The sequence below is a fragment of the Pristiophorus japonicus genome, chromosome 11 (genome assembly GCF_044704955.1).
Source record: "Pristiophorus japonicus isolate sPriJap1 chromosome 11, sPriJap1.hap1, whole genome shotgun sequence".
Classification (NCBI taxonomy): Eukaryota; Metazoa; Chordata; class Chondrichthyes; family Pristiophoridae; genus Pristiophorus; species Pristiophorus japonicus.
The window spans coordinates 96,109,103-96,128,210 of record NC_091987.1 but is presented as its reverse complement, the minus strand read 5'-3'; the positions used below and the strand labels follow the sequence as shown (position 1 = coordinate 96,128,210).

The following is a 19,108-nucleotide window of genomic DNA, read 5'->3' as shown; positions in this document are numbered from 1 at the left end:
CGACTGAGAAGAAGAGGCAACTGGATTGGGGGATTGGGAGATAGCAGGGACAATCAACGGCTGGGGAGTGCAGCGGCAGAGAGTGATGGGGGTAGCGCCAGTTGGCAGTGGCCCATGCTCTTTGAATGTGGGGTCCTGGCTCCACATTCAAGTAGGTATTTAAAAGGAAACTTACCTTGTTGGTTGCGGCCTTGTACACCATCCCTTTAAGGGCCATCTGTTAGGCTGCATGGAAATCTGGTTTGCCTGAGCATAGCTGGCACTGGCACTGGCACTGGCTGCCTCAGTGTAAACCAATCTTGCAGTGGGGGAACCAAACAGGCATTAGGTCCCCTTATTTGCATTGCAAAAGGCCTGTTTGTTTCAGTCATGCCGATATTTTGGCCTTTACCAATATGGTGATTTTCTGGATCTTAATTAACATGCGCCTCCAACCTGTCATATGGGAGGCTTATTGGAAAAATGGGGTCCTGCACAGTCAAACTTCTAGGCCACTAATATTGTCAGGCTTCAGATTTCAGTCAAAATTCATGCACACCTATTTTTTATTTTACTTGCTTTACATTTCACAATGGATTGTATTTTTAATAGCTCGATAATATTTAACACCTTTTTCAGATAGAAAAAGGTTCTAGTTCCATTTTCAGAATAAAGTTCTATTATGTTCGCCTTGAGGCAAAAAGACATCGAGTGACACTAGTATATTTTGCCATGCAACAAACGAGGTTCATATTGTGGACTGGATTTACCTCTGAGGCAGGTTCGCTGCTGAAGGAGCTTGCTGTGTGACCCCGACTTACTTTCCTGGGTTGGCTCCTGGCAGGATGTCTACTGCAGTGCAAGAGGAGGAGAAGCATCATTTATAGGGGGTAGAAGACCAGCCTGGAATATTTCCATTGGGTCTCAGACTTGGCCGATGTCTTTCTACAGTGAGCGGTTCAGATGTGAGGAGAGGAAGTGGTACCCACTACTGCCCCCTCTGCCTCTAAAAGAGGCATCAACGGGCCTTCTACAATCACCCCAGGGTCTACCACCATCCCTTTCGTGTCATCTTAAAAATCATTACTACCCGACTTTAATCCATACAATTATTGTTTTCTATTTGTAAGTACCGCAATTTTTAGCCTTTTGCCAACAATGCCAATTAAGGGATTTTTTTTTGACATCCTAAACAGATTCTACCACATGTTGTAGATTTGTTTTAATTGAAAAAAATATTTTGCAATTGTGTCTTTTCAGGGAGCAATAGAAAAGGCTCATGAATATGAAAAGCTAGCTCAAGCCAATAAAGTCACATTGAAAGAAAAAGAAGCTGTAGTTTTCAAAGCTGGAATCGTATCATCAGCTATACAGGGTATGAGCTCTTTCAAATCTTCTAGGTTTTCCTGACCTTTAACTTTTAAGGGGCAATTTTAATCCCCTCCTTAGCCTGGCAGAATGGAGTGGGCGGGGCGGGGGGTTAAAATGGTGGGGGGTTTGCGCTGAGTTCCCGTCCCTTACCATTTTTTACTTACCTGAATTGAGGCACAGGAAGGCTGCCCACCCTACAGGTGCGTGTCCAAATTTAAATTGATGTCATCGGGATGGGCACACCATTTTAACCACGGGCCCTACGATGAAAACTGGCGGCAGCAGGAATCTCAGGAGGCCTAGGTAAGTGACTTTTAAGTTATTTTTAAAATATTTCTTGTGGGCCAGGAGGAGCAGGAGTGCTTCTCCTCGCTCTACAAGGATACCTTGGGCCTCTCCTGCTTGCTGCACACCTCCTCAAATCCTTGCCTACCTTGCTGGGGGACCATTTCTGTGGGTCCCCAGCAGCGGCCTGACTCCCCACAAATTTTGACTGCCATCCGCCGGCAGTGACCTCAATCCCGCTGGCTTCGGGCGGGAGTCAGTTTCAGGTCAGGTCTGAGGTGCTCCAGGGAAATGGGCGGGCCAGATGGTTCACCACCTGCTTTGCCGAGTTTGCCCCCACCGCCCCCCCACCGACTTCCGCACATCCGATTCTCGCCCAGAGTTAAAATCGGTCCTGTAGAAGCAGCTGCGAAAGCACTCATGACATTGCAACAGAGTCCCCAGTCATCCTTAACTAATAATGCATTTCCATAAGACACCTCCAGACAATTGGATCCTTCCCGTCCTCTTCCAAAGGTTCACTTTTCTCGGGTCTTTAGACCTATTTTAACTCATTAACCGTAGTAGTGAGATTTGCCTTTGGCAGAATGCTCTGATTTTTCTCTGCTACATTGGGGATTCCACTGTTTTATTTTGAAATAGATGAGAATAGACCTAAAAGGAGTTATTGAGCCCAAAACCTTCTTGTGGCAATTGAATAAACACATACAGATAAAATTATAAAATGCCCCAGATTAATGAATATCTCTGCTAATGTTAATTCAAATCATTCCCACTGTCCACAGCAGGAATTTTCCCAGCAATCCCACTGATGAAGACAGCAATTATTACTATTCAACATATTCTGCTTGTAATTATAGCGATCAATAATCTCTTTTAAGGACCTAACCTTGTCCTTTAGCCTCCGTATACAAAAATACTGCACAACTAGAAAGAAGAGATTGTTTATATAAGCACTTGCATTTTCTAAGTGATGAACCCTGAGAGACTCGCATTTAGAAATGAAAAATTCTTACTAAATAGCTCTATTTGAGAATTTTCAGCTCAATAACTGCATTTGTTTGTTTTTGTGATTGCAGCTGAAATCAATCATTTTAACAATGAGCTGACTACTGACTACAAAGAAACAGTTCAACATTTTCTCTATGAACAGGTTCAGATGTATAACAAGGTAAATATTTCACAATCTTCACTGAGAGGGTTGTGAATTTTTGGAATTATCTACCCCAAAGGGCTGAGGATGCTGAATCATTATAGTCAAGTCTGAGATAGATAGATGTTTGGACTCTAGGGGAATCAAGCGATATGGGGATCGGACAGGAAAGTGGAGTTGAGGTTGAAGATCAGCCATGAGGGCCTGTCTGGCCTACTCCTGCTTCTAATTGTTATGTTCTTATTAATCCATATGGCTACCCTACAGTCCTAATGAACAATATTAATCTTTATTTATCTCCATTTAAACTGATTAAAATATTCTTCTGTCTTCATAAAAATAAATAACAGCCTTTATACACTGGAGTTTAGAAGGATGAGAGGGGATCTCATAGAAATATATCAGATTCTGACGGGACTGGACAGGTTAGATGCGGGAAGAATGTTCCCGATGTTGGGGAAGTCCAGAACCAGGGGACATAGTCTTAGGCTAACGGGCAGGCCATTTAGGACTGAGTTGAGGAGAAACTTCTTCACTCAGAGAGTTATTAACCTATGGAATTCCCTGCCGCAGAGAGTTGTTGATGCCAGTTCATTGGATATATTCAAGAGGGAGTTAGATATGGCCCTTGCGGCTAAAAGGATCAAGGGGTATGGAGAGAAAGCAGGAAAGGGGTACTGAAGGAATGATCAGCCATGATCTTATTGAATGGTGGTGCAGGCTCGAGGGGCCGGATGGCCTACTCCTGCACCTATTTTCTATGTTTCTATGTCTTTTTTTTTTACAAACCTAATTCTTGGAACAGAGCCATTCTGGATATTGCAAGTTGCAATGTAGTAGATTGTATATTTTTGCTTCAACAAAGATTTATACAACTCAGTTTTGAGATGCTACATAGTACAACTATGTCAAAAATGTTTTGCAATGACCATAGAAAAATCTTCAAGTTTGACATGAGCTTAGATTCAGAGACACCTTGGACCAGGAGCTAGGTATATAAAGTTAAAACGGGTTAACTTCAGAGAAACGGGGAAACAATTTAAGCAAAATTATTGGGGTGGTTGTTCAACAAAATTTCAGTTCAACTCAGCCACCATCTTGATTCTGTGAGTTGGAAGGACAATACCTACAGAATGATAAGTTGTCAACCTGAAGTTAGAGCAGTGCACCTTGAGGAAAAATTAGAAGGGCTACTGGTAGTTCATCTAGAGTAAACAACAGTAGAAAATAATAATGCATGTGAGGATAGCCTCAAAGGAAGCAAAATAATGTTCTTCAGTGTTAACTTAAAAAAAGGGGACTTCACCAAGAAAAATGAGGATCAAATAAGTCACGGACCATTTGCCATGAAAATAATGATGCTACTTTCATAAGTAACTAGGAATATGTTGAAAACAAAAATGACTGGTACAAAAGAGAGAAGTTGCACCTGAACAACGAAGGAACTCTGGGCTAGAAATTCAGTTTTTGTTGTTATTTGGTTTTTAACATTATTTTTGGGAAAAAAGTAAGAATAAAAATTTCGCCATTTTTTTAAGGAGGTAAAATTGGCATAAAAATATGCCTGTCGATAAAATTCGGCGGTGCACGAGGATTCGCGGTGGAAATCACGATCTCACCAACTTTCGTCCTAGGCTTATCAACGCCAAAAATACAGGCCCTGGGAGGGGAGAAAACACAAAAAAAATTTAGCAAAAATAGAAAAATAAAAAATCAGAAAACACGTAAGTAATGAATCGCTGAAAAAGAATTAAAAAATAAAAACTTCAACTTACCTTTTTTGTAGGTCTTCCTACTTACCAACGTTTCTGAGGCTGCAACGCCTGCTTTTCTTGTGTTGTTTTTTTCACCCGAGTATGGCTTCACCGAACGGCCAAAATTAAGCAGTGTGTTTTTTTTCTCGTTGCATCTTAGCGATCCGCTTTTTGGTGATATTTCGAAACCGCCATTCTTAAACTTTGGGGAATTTTGTGAGCAATTTTAACACGAAAAAATCGTGTTAAAACGTGCGTTCGGCTGGCGAATTTCTAGCCCTCTGAGACTTGCAAGGAACATTGAGGCAGCTATCAAGGATTGTTTGAACTAGATGGGTAAAGAAAGAAAGATAAGGGAGGATGGGGAGGAAATTGGATGCCAGAAGAAACTGCTTGCAGAGTGGAAGGTATTCAACATGTGTATGAATACATAAACTCACTCAATATCGCACTAAGCAATTTATTTCCCACAAGGGTTACTTTATTCATTGATTTACCTATTGTATAATTTATTCGTCACAGAACTGCCAACAATTTTGTGTCAGCTATGGCTCAGTGGGTAGCACTCTCGCCTCTGAGTCAGAAGGTTGTGTGTTCGAGTCCCACTCCAGGGACTTGAGCACAAAAATCTAGGCCAGCACTCCAGTGCAGTGCTGAGGGAACGTTGCATTGTCGGAGGTACCATCTTTCGGATGAGACGTTAAACCGAGGCCCCATCTGCTCTCTCAAGTGGACGTAAAAGATCCCTTGGCAATATTTTGAAGAAGAGCAGGGGAGTTATCCTTTGTCCTGGCCAATACTTATCTCTCAATCAACATAACAAAAGCAGATTATCTGGTCAACATCACATTGCTGTTTGTGGGAGCTTGCTTGTGCGCAAATTGGCTGGCACGTTTCCCACATTACAACAGTGACTACACTGCAATGCGGACAGGTACAGCAGGAAGGGCGAAGGAGTGGCAAGAGCTTGTTGATGGAAGTGACTGGGGCCCAGGAGAGGCGTGAGTTTGGGGCTCAGAAGAGACGAGGGCCCAGGGGCCCACACTGCGATATGTGTGCGGCACTAGGTCCGTGCAGCAGAGCTGGTCCCCAGTCGTTTTGGGTAATCTTTGCCAACCAAGACCTGGCTCTGTCAAGCCCGTGTGATGGCTGGTGTGCAACAGCCACCACACGTTAAAAAAATCCATGCACAGGCATCTTCCACCCTTCAAGATGTAGTTCAGGATCTGGAATATTAGGTACTTCATTGAAACACCTGTGAACTCATTCCTTTTTGGCGTGGAAGCAAGTCATCCTCGTTTCGAGGACTGCCTATGATGATGATGACACTCTAAAAGTAAGCCATGCTGTAAAGTGCTTTGAGACATCTGGTGGTTGTGAAAGGCGCTATATAAATCCAAGTCTTTTCTTTCTCTCTATCCTTTCTGTCTGTCTGTCTGTCTCTCTCCCTTTTTTCTTTTCTTTCCTTTTCTTTCCTTTCCACACAGTTGCTAGAACTCCCTCACACATGATACTTCAGAAGTAGTATAATTTGGGGTATGATAGGCTGGTGGTTATGGTTTTGAACTAGCAGTATAGAGGTTGCGAGCTCAAATCTCACCATGGCAAGTTGTGCAGTTGAACTTAAAAAAAAAACCTAGTCCTTTGTGGCCTGCAGCAGAAAAATACAATACAATATAAACTGCCAGATTGTCATAAAAACCCAACTGGTTCACTAATGTCCTTCAGGGAACCTACCTGCTGTCCCTACTGGTCTGGTATCCATGTGACTCCAGTCCCAAACTAAATGGTCAACCTTTGATGCCCTCAAGGCAACTAGGGATAGTCAATAAATATTACCTTGCCAGTCTCACTAAAGTCCTAAGGTCAAGTTCAAAAATAAAATAATGTGCAAGCCTAAAGTTTTGTGTATGTAACTTGTTGACACTAAAAATAATACAGTACTGATAAGCCAAAAAGGAACTAAATGAGAAATATATCCATTTATGGTGGCTAGAAGGAAAGCTTTCTGCCAACACTCATGAAATTAATCATCTTATTGTAACGAACTCAGTGACTACATTTCAAAAGTACTTCATTTGTTATGAAATGTTTGGCAATATCCTGCAGTCCATGTAAATACTATATAAATACAAATTCATTCTTTCTTTAATTCATAATGAGGTTTTTGCAGTATTAGGCAAAAAAACCTGACAAAAAGTGATGGAAGCTGTTTCACAAACACCTGGCCGGTACTGAAATGTCTTCTGCATTTAAAATAACCCACAGCGGAATGCAAATGTATTTTATGCAATAATAAAATAAAATAATATTCAGCATTCAGTCCCATGCAATAAAAAGGAAAAGCTGGCAATCGGAAGTAAATAACGAAAATGCTGGCAAGACACACATCTGTAAAGAGAAAGGACCAAGTTATGGCATTTTGTGTTGTGCATCCTTCAGCAGTCCCCATACTCATCAATTACATTCAGTACTCAGTGGCTTGTTACTGAGTATCATTTTGTGTGAGTGTGAGAGAGAGAGAGTGAGAAGGATTTTTCCCCCCAGTGTAAATAAACATGAAATATTTTAACATTTCAGAACATCCAACATTTTGAACAGTTAAATGAGCAAGGTTACCAGGGCCTTATTTTTTTTTGAAAAAGACAAATACTTAGAGAACAGCTCAATTTAAGTTTTGGTGAACAATGGGGGGCTGAGCCAAACCTCAGCTGCCTCACTCATCTCCATAGATATGCTGAAAATTAAATCATTTAAAAAAATCACAACAAACAAGTGTTAAACTGAACAATTGTGAATGCCTAAAATGGGACTAAATTGGTAGGAAAGGTATCCGTGAAGAACCAAACCAAAAAAAAGCAAACTATTAGCAAGTTGGAGAGAGGCAATCAATAAAATGAATTACAATGTTTTATCAAAATGCTTTCAATTGCCATTGTTTGCTAGTGACATGAGATGTGTGCTAAAACAACATTTCTAACATAATACTTAAACAAAATCAATAAACTTATCCACTGAGTTACCTTTTCTGTGATTCCAATCTCTGTAATAATTCTTCTCTCCAAATCTCTGGCTCTCTATGGGGCTTGGGGTTGAGTTCAGCATTTACATGATCTTCCTGACTAACAGAGGGTCATTCAGATAGTGTACCAGTCATCATAGGCAGTGCCTCAAAATCAAGGAAGACTTGCTTCCACTCTAAAAATGAGTTCTTGGGTGACTGAACAGTCCAATACGGGAATTACAGTCTCTGTCACAGGTGGGACACACAGTCGCTGAAGGAAAGGGTGGGTGGTGTTACATATGTGACTTGTATTTACTCTGTACAGCCACAAGAGGGCTCATTCCCCGGAGTCCCAAGGGATCCCATAATCCCTTGGGAGCACAGGTATTTAAGAAGGCTTCACAGATTAGAGAGGCACTCTGGAGACTTGCAATAAAAGACTAAGGTCACACTTTACTTTGCGCTCAGTGTTCAGTCTGACTCTCTCTCCATACAAAACAACTGGCGATGAGATACAGATAGCATACCCAAAAATGCAGAGAACAGTGGGCAACCTGGAGAAATTTTCAGAGGGAGATGATTGGGAAACATTTGTGGAGCGACTCGACCAATACTTCGTGACCAACGAGCTAGATGGGGAAGAGAGCGCTGCCAAACGTAGAGCGATCCTCCTCACCATCTGTGGGGCACCAACGTACGGCCTCGTGAAGAATCTGCTCACTCCAGCGAAACCCACGGAGAAATCATACGACGATTTTTGCACACTGGTCCGAGAGCATTTGAACCCGAAGGAAAGCGTTCTGATGGCGAGATACCGGTTCTACACCTACAAAAGGTCTAAAGGCCAGAAAGTGGCGAGTTATGTCACTGAGCTGAGACGCCTTGCAGGACATTGAGAATTTGAAGGACATTTGGAGCACGTGCTCAGAGACTTTTTCGTACTTGGCATTGGCCACGAAACCATACTTCACAAGCTTTTGACTGTAGAGACCCCAACCTTGGGAAAGGCCATAGCAATAGTCCAGGTGTTCATAAAAACATAGAAACATAGAAAATAGGTGCAGGAGTAGGCCATTCGGCCCTTCTAGCCTGCACCGCCATTCAATGAGTTCATGGCTGAACATGCAACTTCAGTACCCCATTCCTGCTTTCTCGCCATACCCCTTGATCCCCCTAGTAGTAAGGACTTCATCTAACTCCTTCTTGAATATATTTAGTGAATTGGCCTCAACAACTTTCTGTGGTAGAGAATTCCACAGGTTCACCACTCTCTGGGTGAAGACGTTTCTCCTCATCTCGGTCCTAAATGGCTTAGTCCTTATCCTTAGACTGTGACCCCTGGTTCTGGACTTCCCCATTGCCACCAGTGACAATACTAAGCAAATCTCTGAGAACACAAGTGCTGCTACACGTACTGTGAACAAAGTGATGTTTTTGAATCATAACGTACAGGGCAGGTCACACATACCTGCAGCAACACGTCCGCAGATGTCTCAGAGTCCACCATCAAGGGTGATGAATGCAATGCAAGATAGTAAGGGGAAAAAGTCACTGGTGGGCGTAGTTTATAGGCCCCCAAATAATAACTTCACAGTGGGGCGGACAATAATCAAGGGAATAATGGAGGCATGTGAAAAAGGAACGGCAGTAATCATGGGGGATTTTAACCTACATATCGATTGGTCAAATGAAATCGCACTGGGTAGCCTTGAGGAGGAATTCATAGAATGCATACGGGATTGTTTCTTAGAACAGTATGTTACAGAACCTACAAGGGAGCAAGCTATCTTAGATCTGGTCCTGTGTAATGAGACAGGAATAATAAACGATCTCCCAGTAAAAGATCCTCTCGGAATGAGTGATCACAGTATGGTTGAATTTGTAATACAGATTGAGGGTGAGGAAGTAGTGTCTCAAACGAGCGTACTATGCTGAAACAAAGGGGACTACAGTGGGATGACGGCAGAGTTGGCTAAAGTAGACTGGGAACACAGACTAAACGGTGGCACAATTGAAGAACAGTGGAGGACTTTTAAGGAGCTCTTTCATAGTGCTCAACAAAAATATATTCCAGTGAAAAAGAAAGGCGGTAAGAGAAGGGATAACCAGCTGTGGATAACCAAGGAAATAAAGGAGAGTATCAAATTACAAACCAATGCGTATAAGATGGCCAAGGTTAGTGGGAAACTAGAAGATTGGGAAAATTTTAAACGACAGCAAAGAATGACTAAGAAAGCAATAAAGAAAGGAAAGATAGATTACGAAAGTAAACTTGTGCAAAACATAAAAACAGATAGTAAAAGCTTTTACCGATATATAAAGCGGAAAAGAGTGACTAAAGTAAATGTTGGCCCCTTAGAAGATGAGAAGGGGGATTTAATAATGGGAAATGTGGAAATGGCTGAGACCTTAAACAATTATTTTGCTTCGGTCTTCACAGTGGAAGACACAAAAACCATGCCAAAAATTGCTGGTCAAGGGAATGTGGGAAGGGAGGACCTTGAGATAATCACTATCACTAGGTGGGTAGTGCTGGACAGGCTAATGGGACTCAAGGTAGACAAGTCCCCTGGTCCTGATGAAATGTATCCCAGCCTATTAAAAGTGATGGCGGAAGTTATAGCAGATGCTTTCGTTATAATCTACCAAAATTCTCTGGACTCTGGGGAGGTACCAGCGGATTGGAAAGCAGCTAATGTAACGCCTCTGTTTAAAAAAGGGGGCAGACAAAAGGCAGGTAACTATAGGCCGGTTAGTTTAACATCTGTAGTGGGGAAAATACTTGAAGCTATCATTAAGGAAGAAATAGCAGGACATCTAGATAGGAATAGTGCAATCAAGCAGACGCGACATGGATTCATGAAGGGGAAATCATGTTTAACTAATTTACTGGAATTCTTTGAGGATATAACGAGCGTGGTGGATAGAGGTGTACCAATGGATGTGGTGTATTTAGATTTCCAAAAGGCATTCGATAAGGTGCCACACAAAAGGTTACTGCAGAAGATAAAGGTACGCGGAGTCAGAGGAAATGTATTAGCATGGATTGAGAATTGGCTGGCTAACAGAAAGCAGAGAGTCGGGATAAATGGGTCATTTTCGGGTTGGAAATCGGTGGTTAGTGGTGTGCCACAGGGATCGGTGCTGGGACCACAACTGTTTACAATATATATATAGATGACCTGGAAGAGGGGACAGAGTGTAGTGTAACAAAATTTGCAGATGACACAAAGATTAGTGGGAAAGCGGGTTGTGTAGAGGACACAGAGAGGCTGCAAAGAGATTTAGATAGGTTAAGCGAATGGGCTAAGGATTGGCAGATGGAATACAATGTCGAAAAATGTGAGGTATTCTACCTTGGAAAAAAAAACAGTAAAAGGGAATATTATTTGAATGGGGAGAAATTACAACACGCTGCGGTGCAGAGGGACCTGGGGGTCCTTGTGCGTGAATCCCAAAAAGTTAGTTTGCAGGTGCAGCAGGTAATCAGGAAGGCGAATGGAATGTTGGCCTTCATTGCGAGAGGGATGGAGTACAAAAGCAGGGAGGTCCTGTTGCAACTGTACAGGGTAATGGTGAGGCCGCACCTGGAGTACTCTGTGCAGTTTTGGTCACATTACTTAAGGAAGGATATACTAGCTTTGGAGTGGGTATAGAGACGATTCACTAGGCTGATACCGGAGATGAGGGGGTTACCTTATGATGATAGATTGAGTAGACTGGGTCTTTACTCGTTGGAGTTCAGATGAGGGGTGATCTTATTGAAACAGTTAAAATAATGAAAGTGTTAGACAAGATGGAGGCAGAGAGATTGTTTCCACTGGTCGGGGAGACTAGAATGAGAGGGCACAGCCTTAAAATACCGGGGAGCCAATTTAAAACCGAGTTGAGAAGGAATTTCTTCTTCCAGAGGGTTGTGAATCTGTGGAATTCTCTGCCCAAGGAAGCAGTTGAGGCTAGCACAATGAATGTATTCAAATCACAGATAGATAGATTTTTAACCAATAAGGGAATTAAGGGTTATGAGGAGAGGGTGGGTAATTGGAGCTGAGTCCACGGCCAGATCAGCCATGATCTTGTTGAATGGCGGTGCAGGCTCCAGGGGCTAGATGGCCTACTCCTGTTCCTAATTCTTATGTTCTTATGTTCTTAACACCTTGTTGGCGCTGCGGGGGTGATCATCGTTTCCATTCATGCTAATTCAAAGGATACATTTGCAAGGGCTGTGGAACAATGGGACACCTCCAACAAGTGTGCAGGTGAACTGCTAAGCCTGTTAAACCTGCAAACCACCACGTTGCAGAGGAGGATAGATTCACGAAGGATGACTATGAACCAGAGCCTCAGATAGAGGAGGCAGAGGTACATGGGGTGTACACATTCACCACGAATTGTCCCCCGATAATACTGAATGTTGAACTAAATGGACTCCCGGTGTCACTGGAGCTGGACACGAGCACGAGCCAGCCCATCATGGGCAAAATGACTTTGGAAATGTTGTGGTGCAACAAGGCCTCAAGGCCAGTCTTAACTCCAGTTCGCACAAGACTAAAAACTTACACTAAAGAACTGATTCCTGTAATCGGCAGTGCTACCGTAAAGGACTCCTACAATGGAACGGTGCACAAGCTACCACTCTGGGTGATATCGGGCGATGGTCCCACGCTGCTCGGCAGGAGCTGGCTGGGAAAGATACGCTGGAACTGGGATGACGTCCGAGCTCTATCGCCCGCTGACGACACTTCGTGTGCCCAAGTCTTAAACAAATTTCTTTTCGCTGTTCGAACCAGGCATCGTGAAATTCCAAGGATTAAAAGTACAGATCCACCTAATTCCGGGGGCGCGACCCATCCATCACAAGGCGAGAGCAGTACCGTACATGATGAGAGAAAGGATAGAGATTGAGCTAGACCGGCTACAACGAGAGGGCATCATTTCACTGATTGAGATCAGCGAGTGGGCCAGTCCTATTGTCCCAGTCCTCAAGGAAGATGCCACCGTCAGAATCTATGGCGATTTAAAAAGTAACTATCAATCGTTTCTCCCTGCAGGACCAATACCCACTACCAAAAGCTGATGACCTCTTTGCAGTGCTGTTGGGAGGAAAGACATTCACGAAGCTGGATCTGACTTCAGCCTACATGACGCAGGAACTGGAGGAATCATCGAAGGCCCTCACCTGCATCAACACGCATAAAGGTCTTTCTGTTTATAACAGATGCCCGTTTGGAATCCGATCAGCGGCGGCGATATTCCAGAGAAACATGGAAAGTTTATTGATGTCGGTCCCGCACACCATGGTCTTCCAAGACGACATCTTGTTCACAGGTTGGAACACATTCGAGCATCTGCAGAACCTCGAGGAGGTTCATTGTTTACTCAACCGCATGGGGCTCAGGTTAAAATGCTCAAAGTGCGTTTTCCTGGTGCGTGAAGTGGAGTTCTTGGAAAGGAGAATTGCGGCTGATGGCATCAGGCCCACCAACGTGAAGACGGAGCCAATCGAGAATGCACTGAGGCCACAGAACGTGATGGAGCTGCGGTCGTTTCTGGGACTCGTGAACTTCTTACCGGGTCTCTACACCCTGCTAGAACCATTACATGTCTTACTATGAAAAGGGGGCGAATGGGTTTGGGGCTTTGGTTCGGTATTCACTAAGGAGAACACAAACAACCTTCCGGATATAAAAGGGGTCAGAGGGTCTAGTAAGGGGGAGGAACTGAGGGAAATCCTTATTAGTCGGGAAATTGTGTTGGGGAAATTGATGGGATTGAAGGCCGATAAATCCCCAGGGCCTGATGGTCTGCATTCCAGAGTACTTAAGGAGGTGGCCTTGGAAATAGCGGATGCATTGACAGTCATTTTCCAACATTCCATTGACTCTGGATCAGTTCCTATGGAGTGGAGGGTAGCCACTGTAACCCCACTTTTTAAAAAAAGGAGTGAGAGAGAAAACAGGGAATTATAGACCGGTCAGCCTGACATCGGTAGTGGGTAAAATGATGGAATCAATTATTAAGGATGTCATAGCAGCGCATTTGGAAAGAGATGACATGATAGGTCCAAGTCAGCATGGATTTGTGAAAGGGAAATCATGCTTGACAAATCTTATGGAATTTTTTGAGGATGTTTCCAGTAGAGTGGACAAGGGAGAACCAGTTGATGTGGTGTATTTGGACTTTCAGAAGGCTTTCGAAAAGGTCCCACACAAGAGATTAATGTGCAAAGGATTGGGGGTAGTGTGCTGATGTGGATTGAGAACTGGTTGGCAGACAGGAAGCATGGGAGTAGGAGTAAATGGGTACTTTTCAGAATGGCAGGCAGTGACTAGTGTGGTACTGCAAGGTTCTGTGCTGGGGCCCCAGCTGTTTACATTGTACATTAATGATTTAGACGAGGGGATTAAATGTAGTATCTCCAAATTTGCGGATGACACTAAGTTGGGTGGCAGTGTGAGCTGCGAGGAGGATGCTATGATGCTACAGAGTGACTTGGATAGGTTAGGTGAGTGGGCAAATGCATGGCAGATGAAGTATAATGTGGATAAATGTGAGGTTATCCACTTTGGTGGTAAAAACAGAGAGACAGACTATTATCTGAATGGTGACAGATTAGGAAAAGGGGAGGTGCAACGAGACCTGGGTGTCATGGTACATCAGTCATTGAAGGTTGGCATGCAGGTACTGCAGGCGGTTAAGAAAGCAAATGGCATGTTGGCCTTCATAGCGAGGGGATTTGAGTACAGGGGCAGGGAGGTGTTACTACAGTTGTACAGGGCCTTGGTGAGGCCACACCTGGAGTATTGTGTACAGTTTTGGTCTCCTAACTTGAGGAAGGACATTCTTGCTATTGAGGGAGCGCAGCGAAGATTCACCAGACTGATTCCCGGGATAGTGGGACTGACATATCAAGAAAGATTGGATCAACTGGGCTTGTATTCACTGGAGTTCAGAAGAAAGAGAGGGGATCTCATCGAAACATTTAAAATTCTGATGGGTTTAGACAGGTTGGATGCAGGAAGAATGTTCCCAATGTTGGGGAAGTCCAGAACCAGGGGTCACAGTCTAAGGATAAGGGGTAAGCCATTTAGAACCGAGATGAGGAGAAACTTCTTCACCCAGAGAGTGGTGAACCTGTGGAATTCTCTACCACAGAAAGTTGTTGAGGCCAATTCACTAAATATATTCAAAAAGGAGTTAGATGTAGTCCTTACTACTAGGGGGATCAAGGGTTATGGTGAGAAAGCAGGAATGGGGTACTGAAGTTGCATGTTCAGCCATGAACTCATTGAATGGCGGTGCAGGCTCAAAGGACCGAATGGCCTACTCCTGCAACTATTTTCTATGTTTCTATGTAAAAGCCAAGAAAATGCCTTTGTAAAAGTGAGAAAATTGTTATGCTCAAACACATTGCTTCTGTTGTATGATCCATGTAAGCGTTTGGTACGAGCATATGATGCGCCGTCATATGGCGTCGGGTGTGTATTGCAACAAGCTAATGATTTCGGGAAACTGCTACCTGTTGCTTATGCATCCAGGAGTCTGTCTAAGGCCAAGAGAGCCTATAGCATGATTGAAAAAGAAGCGTTAGCGTTTGTCTATGGGGTAAAGAAAATGCATCAATACCTGTTTGGGCTAAAATTCGAATTGGAAACTGACCATAAACCACTTATATCCCTGTTTTCCGAGAGTAAAGGGATAAATACCAACGCACCGGCCCGCATCCAGAGATGGGCGCTCACGTTGTCTGCATACAACTTCTCCATCCGCCACAGACCAGGCACAGAAAACTGCGCCGATTCTCTCAGTAGGCTGTCATTGCCCACCATGAGGGTGGAAATGGCGCAGCCCGCAGATCTAGCCATGGTTATGGAAGCATTTGAGAGTGAGCAATCACCCGTCACTGCCCAGCAGATCAAAACCTGGACAAGCCAGGACCCCTTATTATCTCTAGTCAAAAGCTGTGTGCTTCACGGGAGCTGGTCCAATGTCCCAGTGTAAATGCATGAAGAGATAAAACTGTTCCAACGGTGCAAAGATGAAATGTCTATCCAGGCAGACTGCCTTCTGTGGGGCAATCGAGTAGTGGTCCCCAAGAAGGGCAGAGACACCTTCATCAATGACTTCCACAGTACCCACCCAGGCATCGTAATGATGAAAGCGATAGCCAGATCCCACGTGTGGTGGCCCGGTATCGATGCGGTCTTAAGAGTCCTGCGTTCATAGATATAATATATGCTCGCAGTTAAGCAATGTACCCAGGGAGGCGCCGCTAAGTTTGTGGTCTTGGCCCTCCAAACCTAGGGTACATGTCGACTATGCAGACCCGTTCTGGGGTAAAATGTTCCTTGTGGTTGTAGACACGTACTCCAAGTAAATTGAATGTGAGATAATGTCGGCTAGCATGTCCGCTGCCACCACTGAAAGCCTGCGGGCCATGTTTGCCACACACGTCTTACCCGATGTCCTGGTGAGCGACAACGGGTCATATTTCAAAGAATTCATGACCCGTAACGGGATCAAACATGTCATATCTGCCCGTTTTAAACCAGTGTCCAATGGTCAGGCAGAGAGAGCAGTGCAAACCATCAAGCAAGGCTTAAAGAAGGTAACTGAAGGCTCACTGCAGACTCGCCTATTCCTGCTTAGCTACCGCACGAGACCACACTCACTCACTGGGATCCCACCTGCTGAACTGCTCATGAAAAGAGCACTTAAGATAAGGCTCTCGTTAGTTCACCCTGATCTACATGAACAGGTAGAGTCCAGGCGGCTTCAACAACGTGCATACCATTTTAGCGCAAATGTGTCACGTGAGATTGAAATCCATGATCCTGTATTTGTATTAAATTATGGACAAGGTCCCCAGTGGCTTTCCAGCACTGTCATAGCCAAAGAGGGGAGCAGGGTGTTTTGGGTCAAACTTTCAAATGGACTCATTCACCGGAAACACTTGGACCAAATCAAACTCAGATTCACGGACTACCCTAAGCAGCCCACCTTGGACCCTACCTTTTCTGATCCCCCAACATACACACCAGTGGCAACCGGCACCACGGTTGACCACGAAGCAGAACCCATCATCCACAGCAGCCCTGCAGGGCCCAATGCACCAGGCAGCCCAGCAAGAACAGCTGCACAGCAGCCCAGCGAGGGTCCAACAAATGATTCAACAACACCAGCTTTCACACCGAGACGATCAACCAGGGCAAGAAGGGCCCCAGATCGACTCACGATGTAAATAGTTACACTATTGACTTGGGGGGGGGGGGAATGTTGTTTATATGTATTCTTGTATTTACTCTGTACAGCCATCAGAGGTCTCATTTCCCAGAGTCCCAAGGGATCCCATAATCCCTTGGGAGCACAGGTATTTAAGAAGGCTTCGCAGGTTGGAGAGACACTCTGGAGACCTGCAATAAAAGACTAAGGTCACACTTTACTTTGAGCTCACAGTGTTCAGTCTGAGTCTTTCTCCATACACAACATGTGGGGAGTCTAGTTTGCCGCACGTTCCTTCCGTTGTCTGCGCTTGCTTTCTGTATGCTCTCGACGACGAGGCTCGAGGTGCTCAGTGCCTTCCCGGATGTTCTTCCTCCACTTGAGGTGGTGTTTGGCCAGGGACTCCCAGGTGTGGGTGGAGATGTTGCACTTTAACAATGAGGCTTTGAGAATGTCCTTGAAACATTTCCTCTCCTCACCTGAGGCTCGCTTGCCATGTAGGAGTTCCGAGTAGAGCGCTTACTTTGGGAGTCGTGTGTCATGCATACGGACAGTGTGGCCCGCCCAACAGAGCTGGTCGAGTGTGGTCAGTGCTTCGATGCTGGGGATGTTGGCCTGATTGAGAACACTGACGTTGGTGTGCACTGCTCTACTGGACTATAAGTCGCAGAATGCAGCTTAAGGCTGGCACCTTCTTTTCAAACAGGGGGATTGCTTACAAATCGAAAACTGTTCCATGCTGTGTCAATAATTTTTTTTAAATCAGATACAAATACCTCTAACTCTTTTTGAAAGTATACATCAGAAGCAATTTATGATTCACAAAATGTGCCAGGGCTTCCTTCTTGTGAATACTGACATCTGTCTGCTTCACAGTTAGCAAAGGACAAAGGGCTAGAATTTCCAAATAATCCGCCAGTGCCAGATTGCCACCCAAAATACTACTAAGATTCTCAAATTATTGCTGGCAAAAAATTCCATTAAAAAAAAAAGAAAAAAATCCACCCAGTGGTAAAAAATGGTCCTTACACCCGATTCTCAGCGAAAAAATGGCATCTTGGGCTGATTGGGCAGTTCTTTAAAAAAAAATGGACGATAATTACTAAAATTTACACCGAGGCTGCAGATTGGGCCTAGGAGGAGAAAAACACAAAAAAAAATGTTTTAAAACAGAAAATAAAAAAATCAGGAAAACATTCTCAGGACCCTTTTCACTTAAATCACTGCAAGAGAATTTAAAAATAATTATTAAAAACCTATTAACTTACCTTTTTTTGCAGGGCTTCTCACCTACAGCCCAACGCCCTTCTCGTGGGTCAATGCTAAGCCAAAAATCGGGTGATGGCGGTCTATAGATGATGCACGTTGGCAGTCCGCTCCCCAGCGGTACTTCAAAACCGCCGGCGGAACTCAGCTGTGGAAAATTTCGTCGACCCGGTTCTCACCCAAAACGCCAATATCGCTGAGAAACCGGGCGGCGATGCAATGGAAATTCTAGCCCAAAGACACCAAATAAATAAATCAGTAAAGTAGCACTTTTTTGAGATATATCGAAAAAGTGGGAGATACGCAGATCAGAGGAAAGGAGAAACGTGAAGAGCAAAAAGTGTACAAGAAAAGTAAACAGAAATAAATAGACAACAAAAGTATGAGCGACATAGAAAGAGAGAGGGGGTTAGCCAGAAAGAGTGGGAGACGAAAACAAAATACAGACAGGAAGAATTAGTGCAGTCACAGTCACAGGAAGTCAGTTTTATTTTCAAATTTTTATCCTTTAGCAAAGCAACAGGAGATTCACAAGTAATATATCGGCCCTGTGACAATATATGCACAGCGTACGCTGTCATAAGCCCTTGTAAAAGGCCCTGCAGATTCTTGGTTTCCGCATGCGCTGTGCATGAATGTAAGTATGTATCGCTTTGACAGATCATCCACCCGTGACCTAAAACACTTTCGCTGGCGCAGAGTTGGAAATTTGCCCAACTACTGCTCAGCAAATGCTTTTGCCAGCATAAGGGTTAAAATAAACATTAAATTAAAATTAAAAAAATTAAAAACAAACACCTAAAATTAGTTTCTGTAAATTTTGGCCCAGATTAAAATGTTTAAAATTATTTTTCAAAAAATTACATTTTTATTTTAAATGCTTCATTAAAAGGACTTTTAATTAATTTATAAAATGAGAACATTTAGTTTTATTTCAGCTGTGTAAATTATTTATTTATTTGGGAATTCCTTATATGCTAATGGGGATTCCGTAAATAAAATCTCCAAAGGCATAATAGGAATCTTCCTTTCTGATTGGAGGACCTGGCCCACGTGATCCCAGGGACACTTCCG

General features: G+C 43.7%; 1 protein-coding gene across 1 annotated transcript in view; it reads left to right on the top strand.

The window, feature by feature from the left end:
• LOC139276178 (sorting nexin-9-like) overlaps nt 1-19,108 on the top strand; it is a 122,027-nt gene that overhangs the window by 100,951 nt on the left and 1,968 nt on the right. The window contains exons 16-17 of the mRNA XM_070893762.1: nt 1,240-1,354; nt 2,715-2,806. Coding sequence (XP_070749863.1) covers nt 1,240-1,354; nt 2,715-2,806 — 207 coding nt within the window. The remainder of the gene's footprint in view (nt 1-1,239; nt 1,355-2,714; nt 2,807-19,108) is intronic.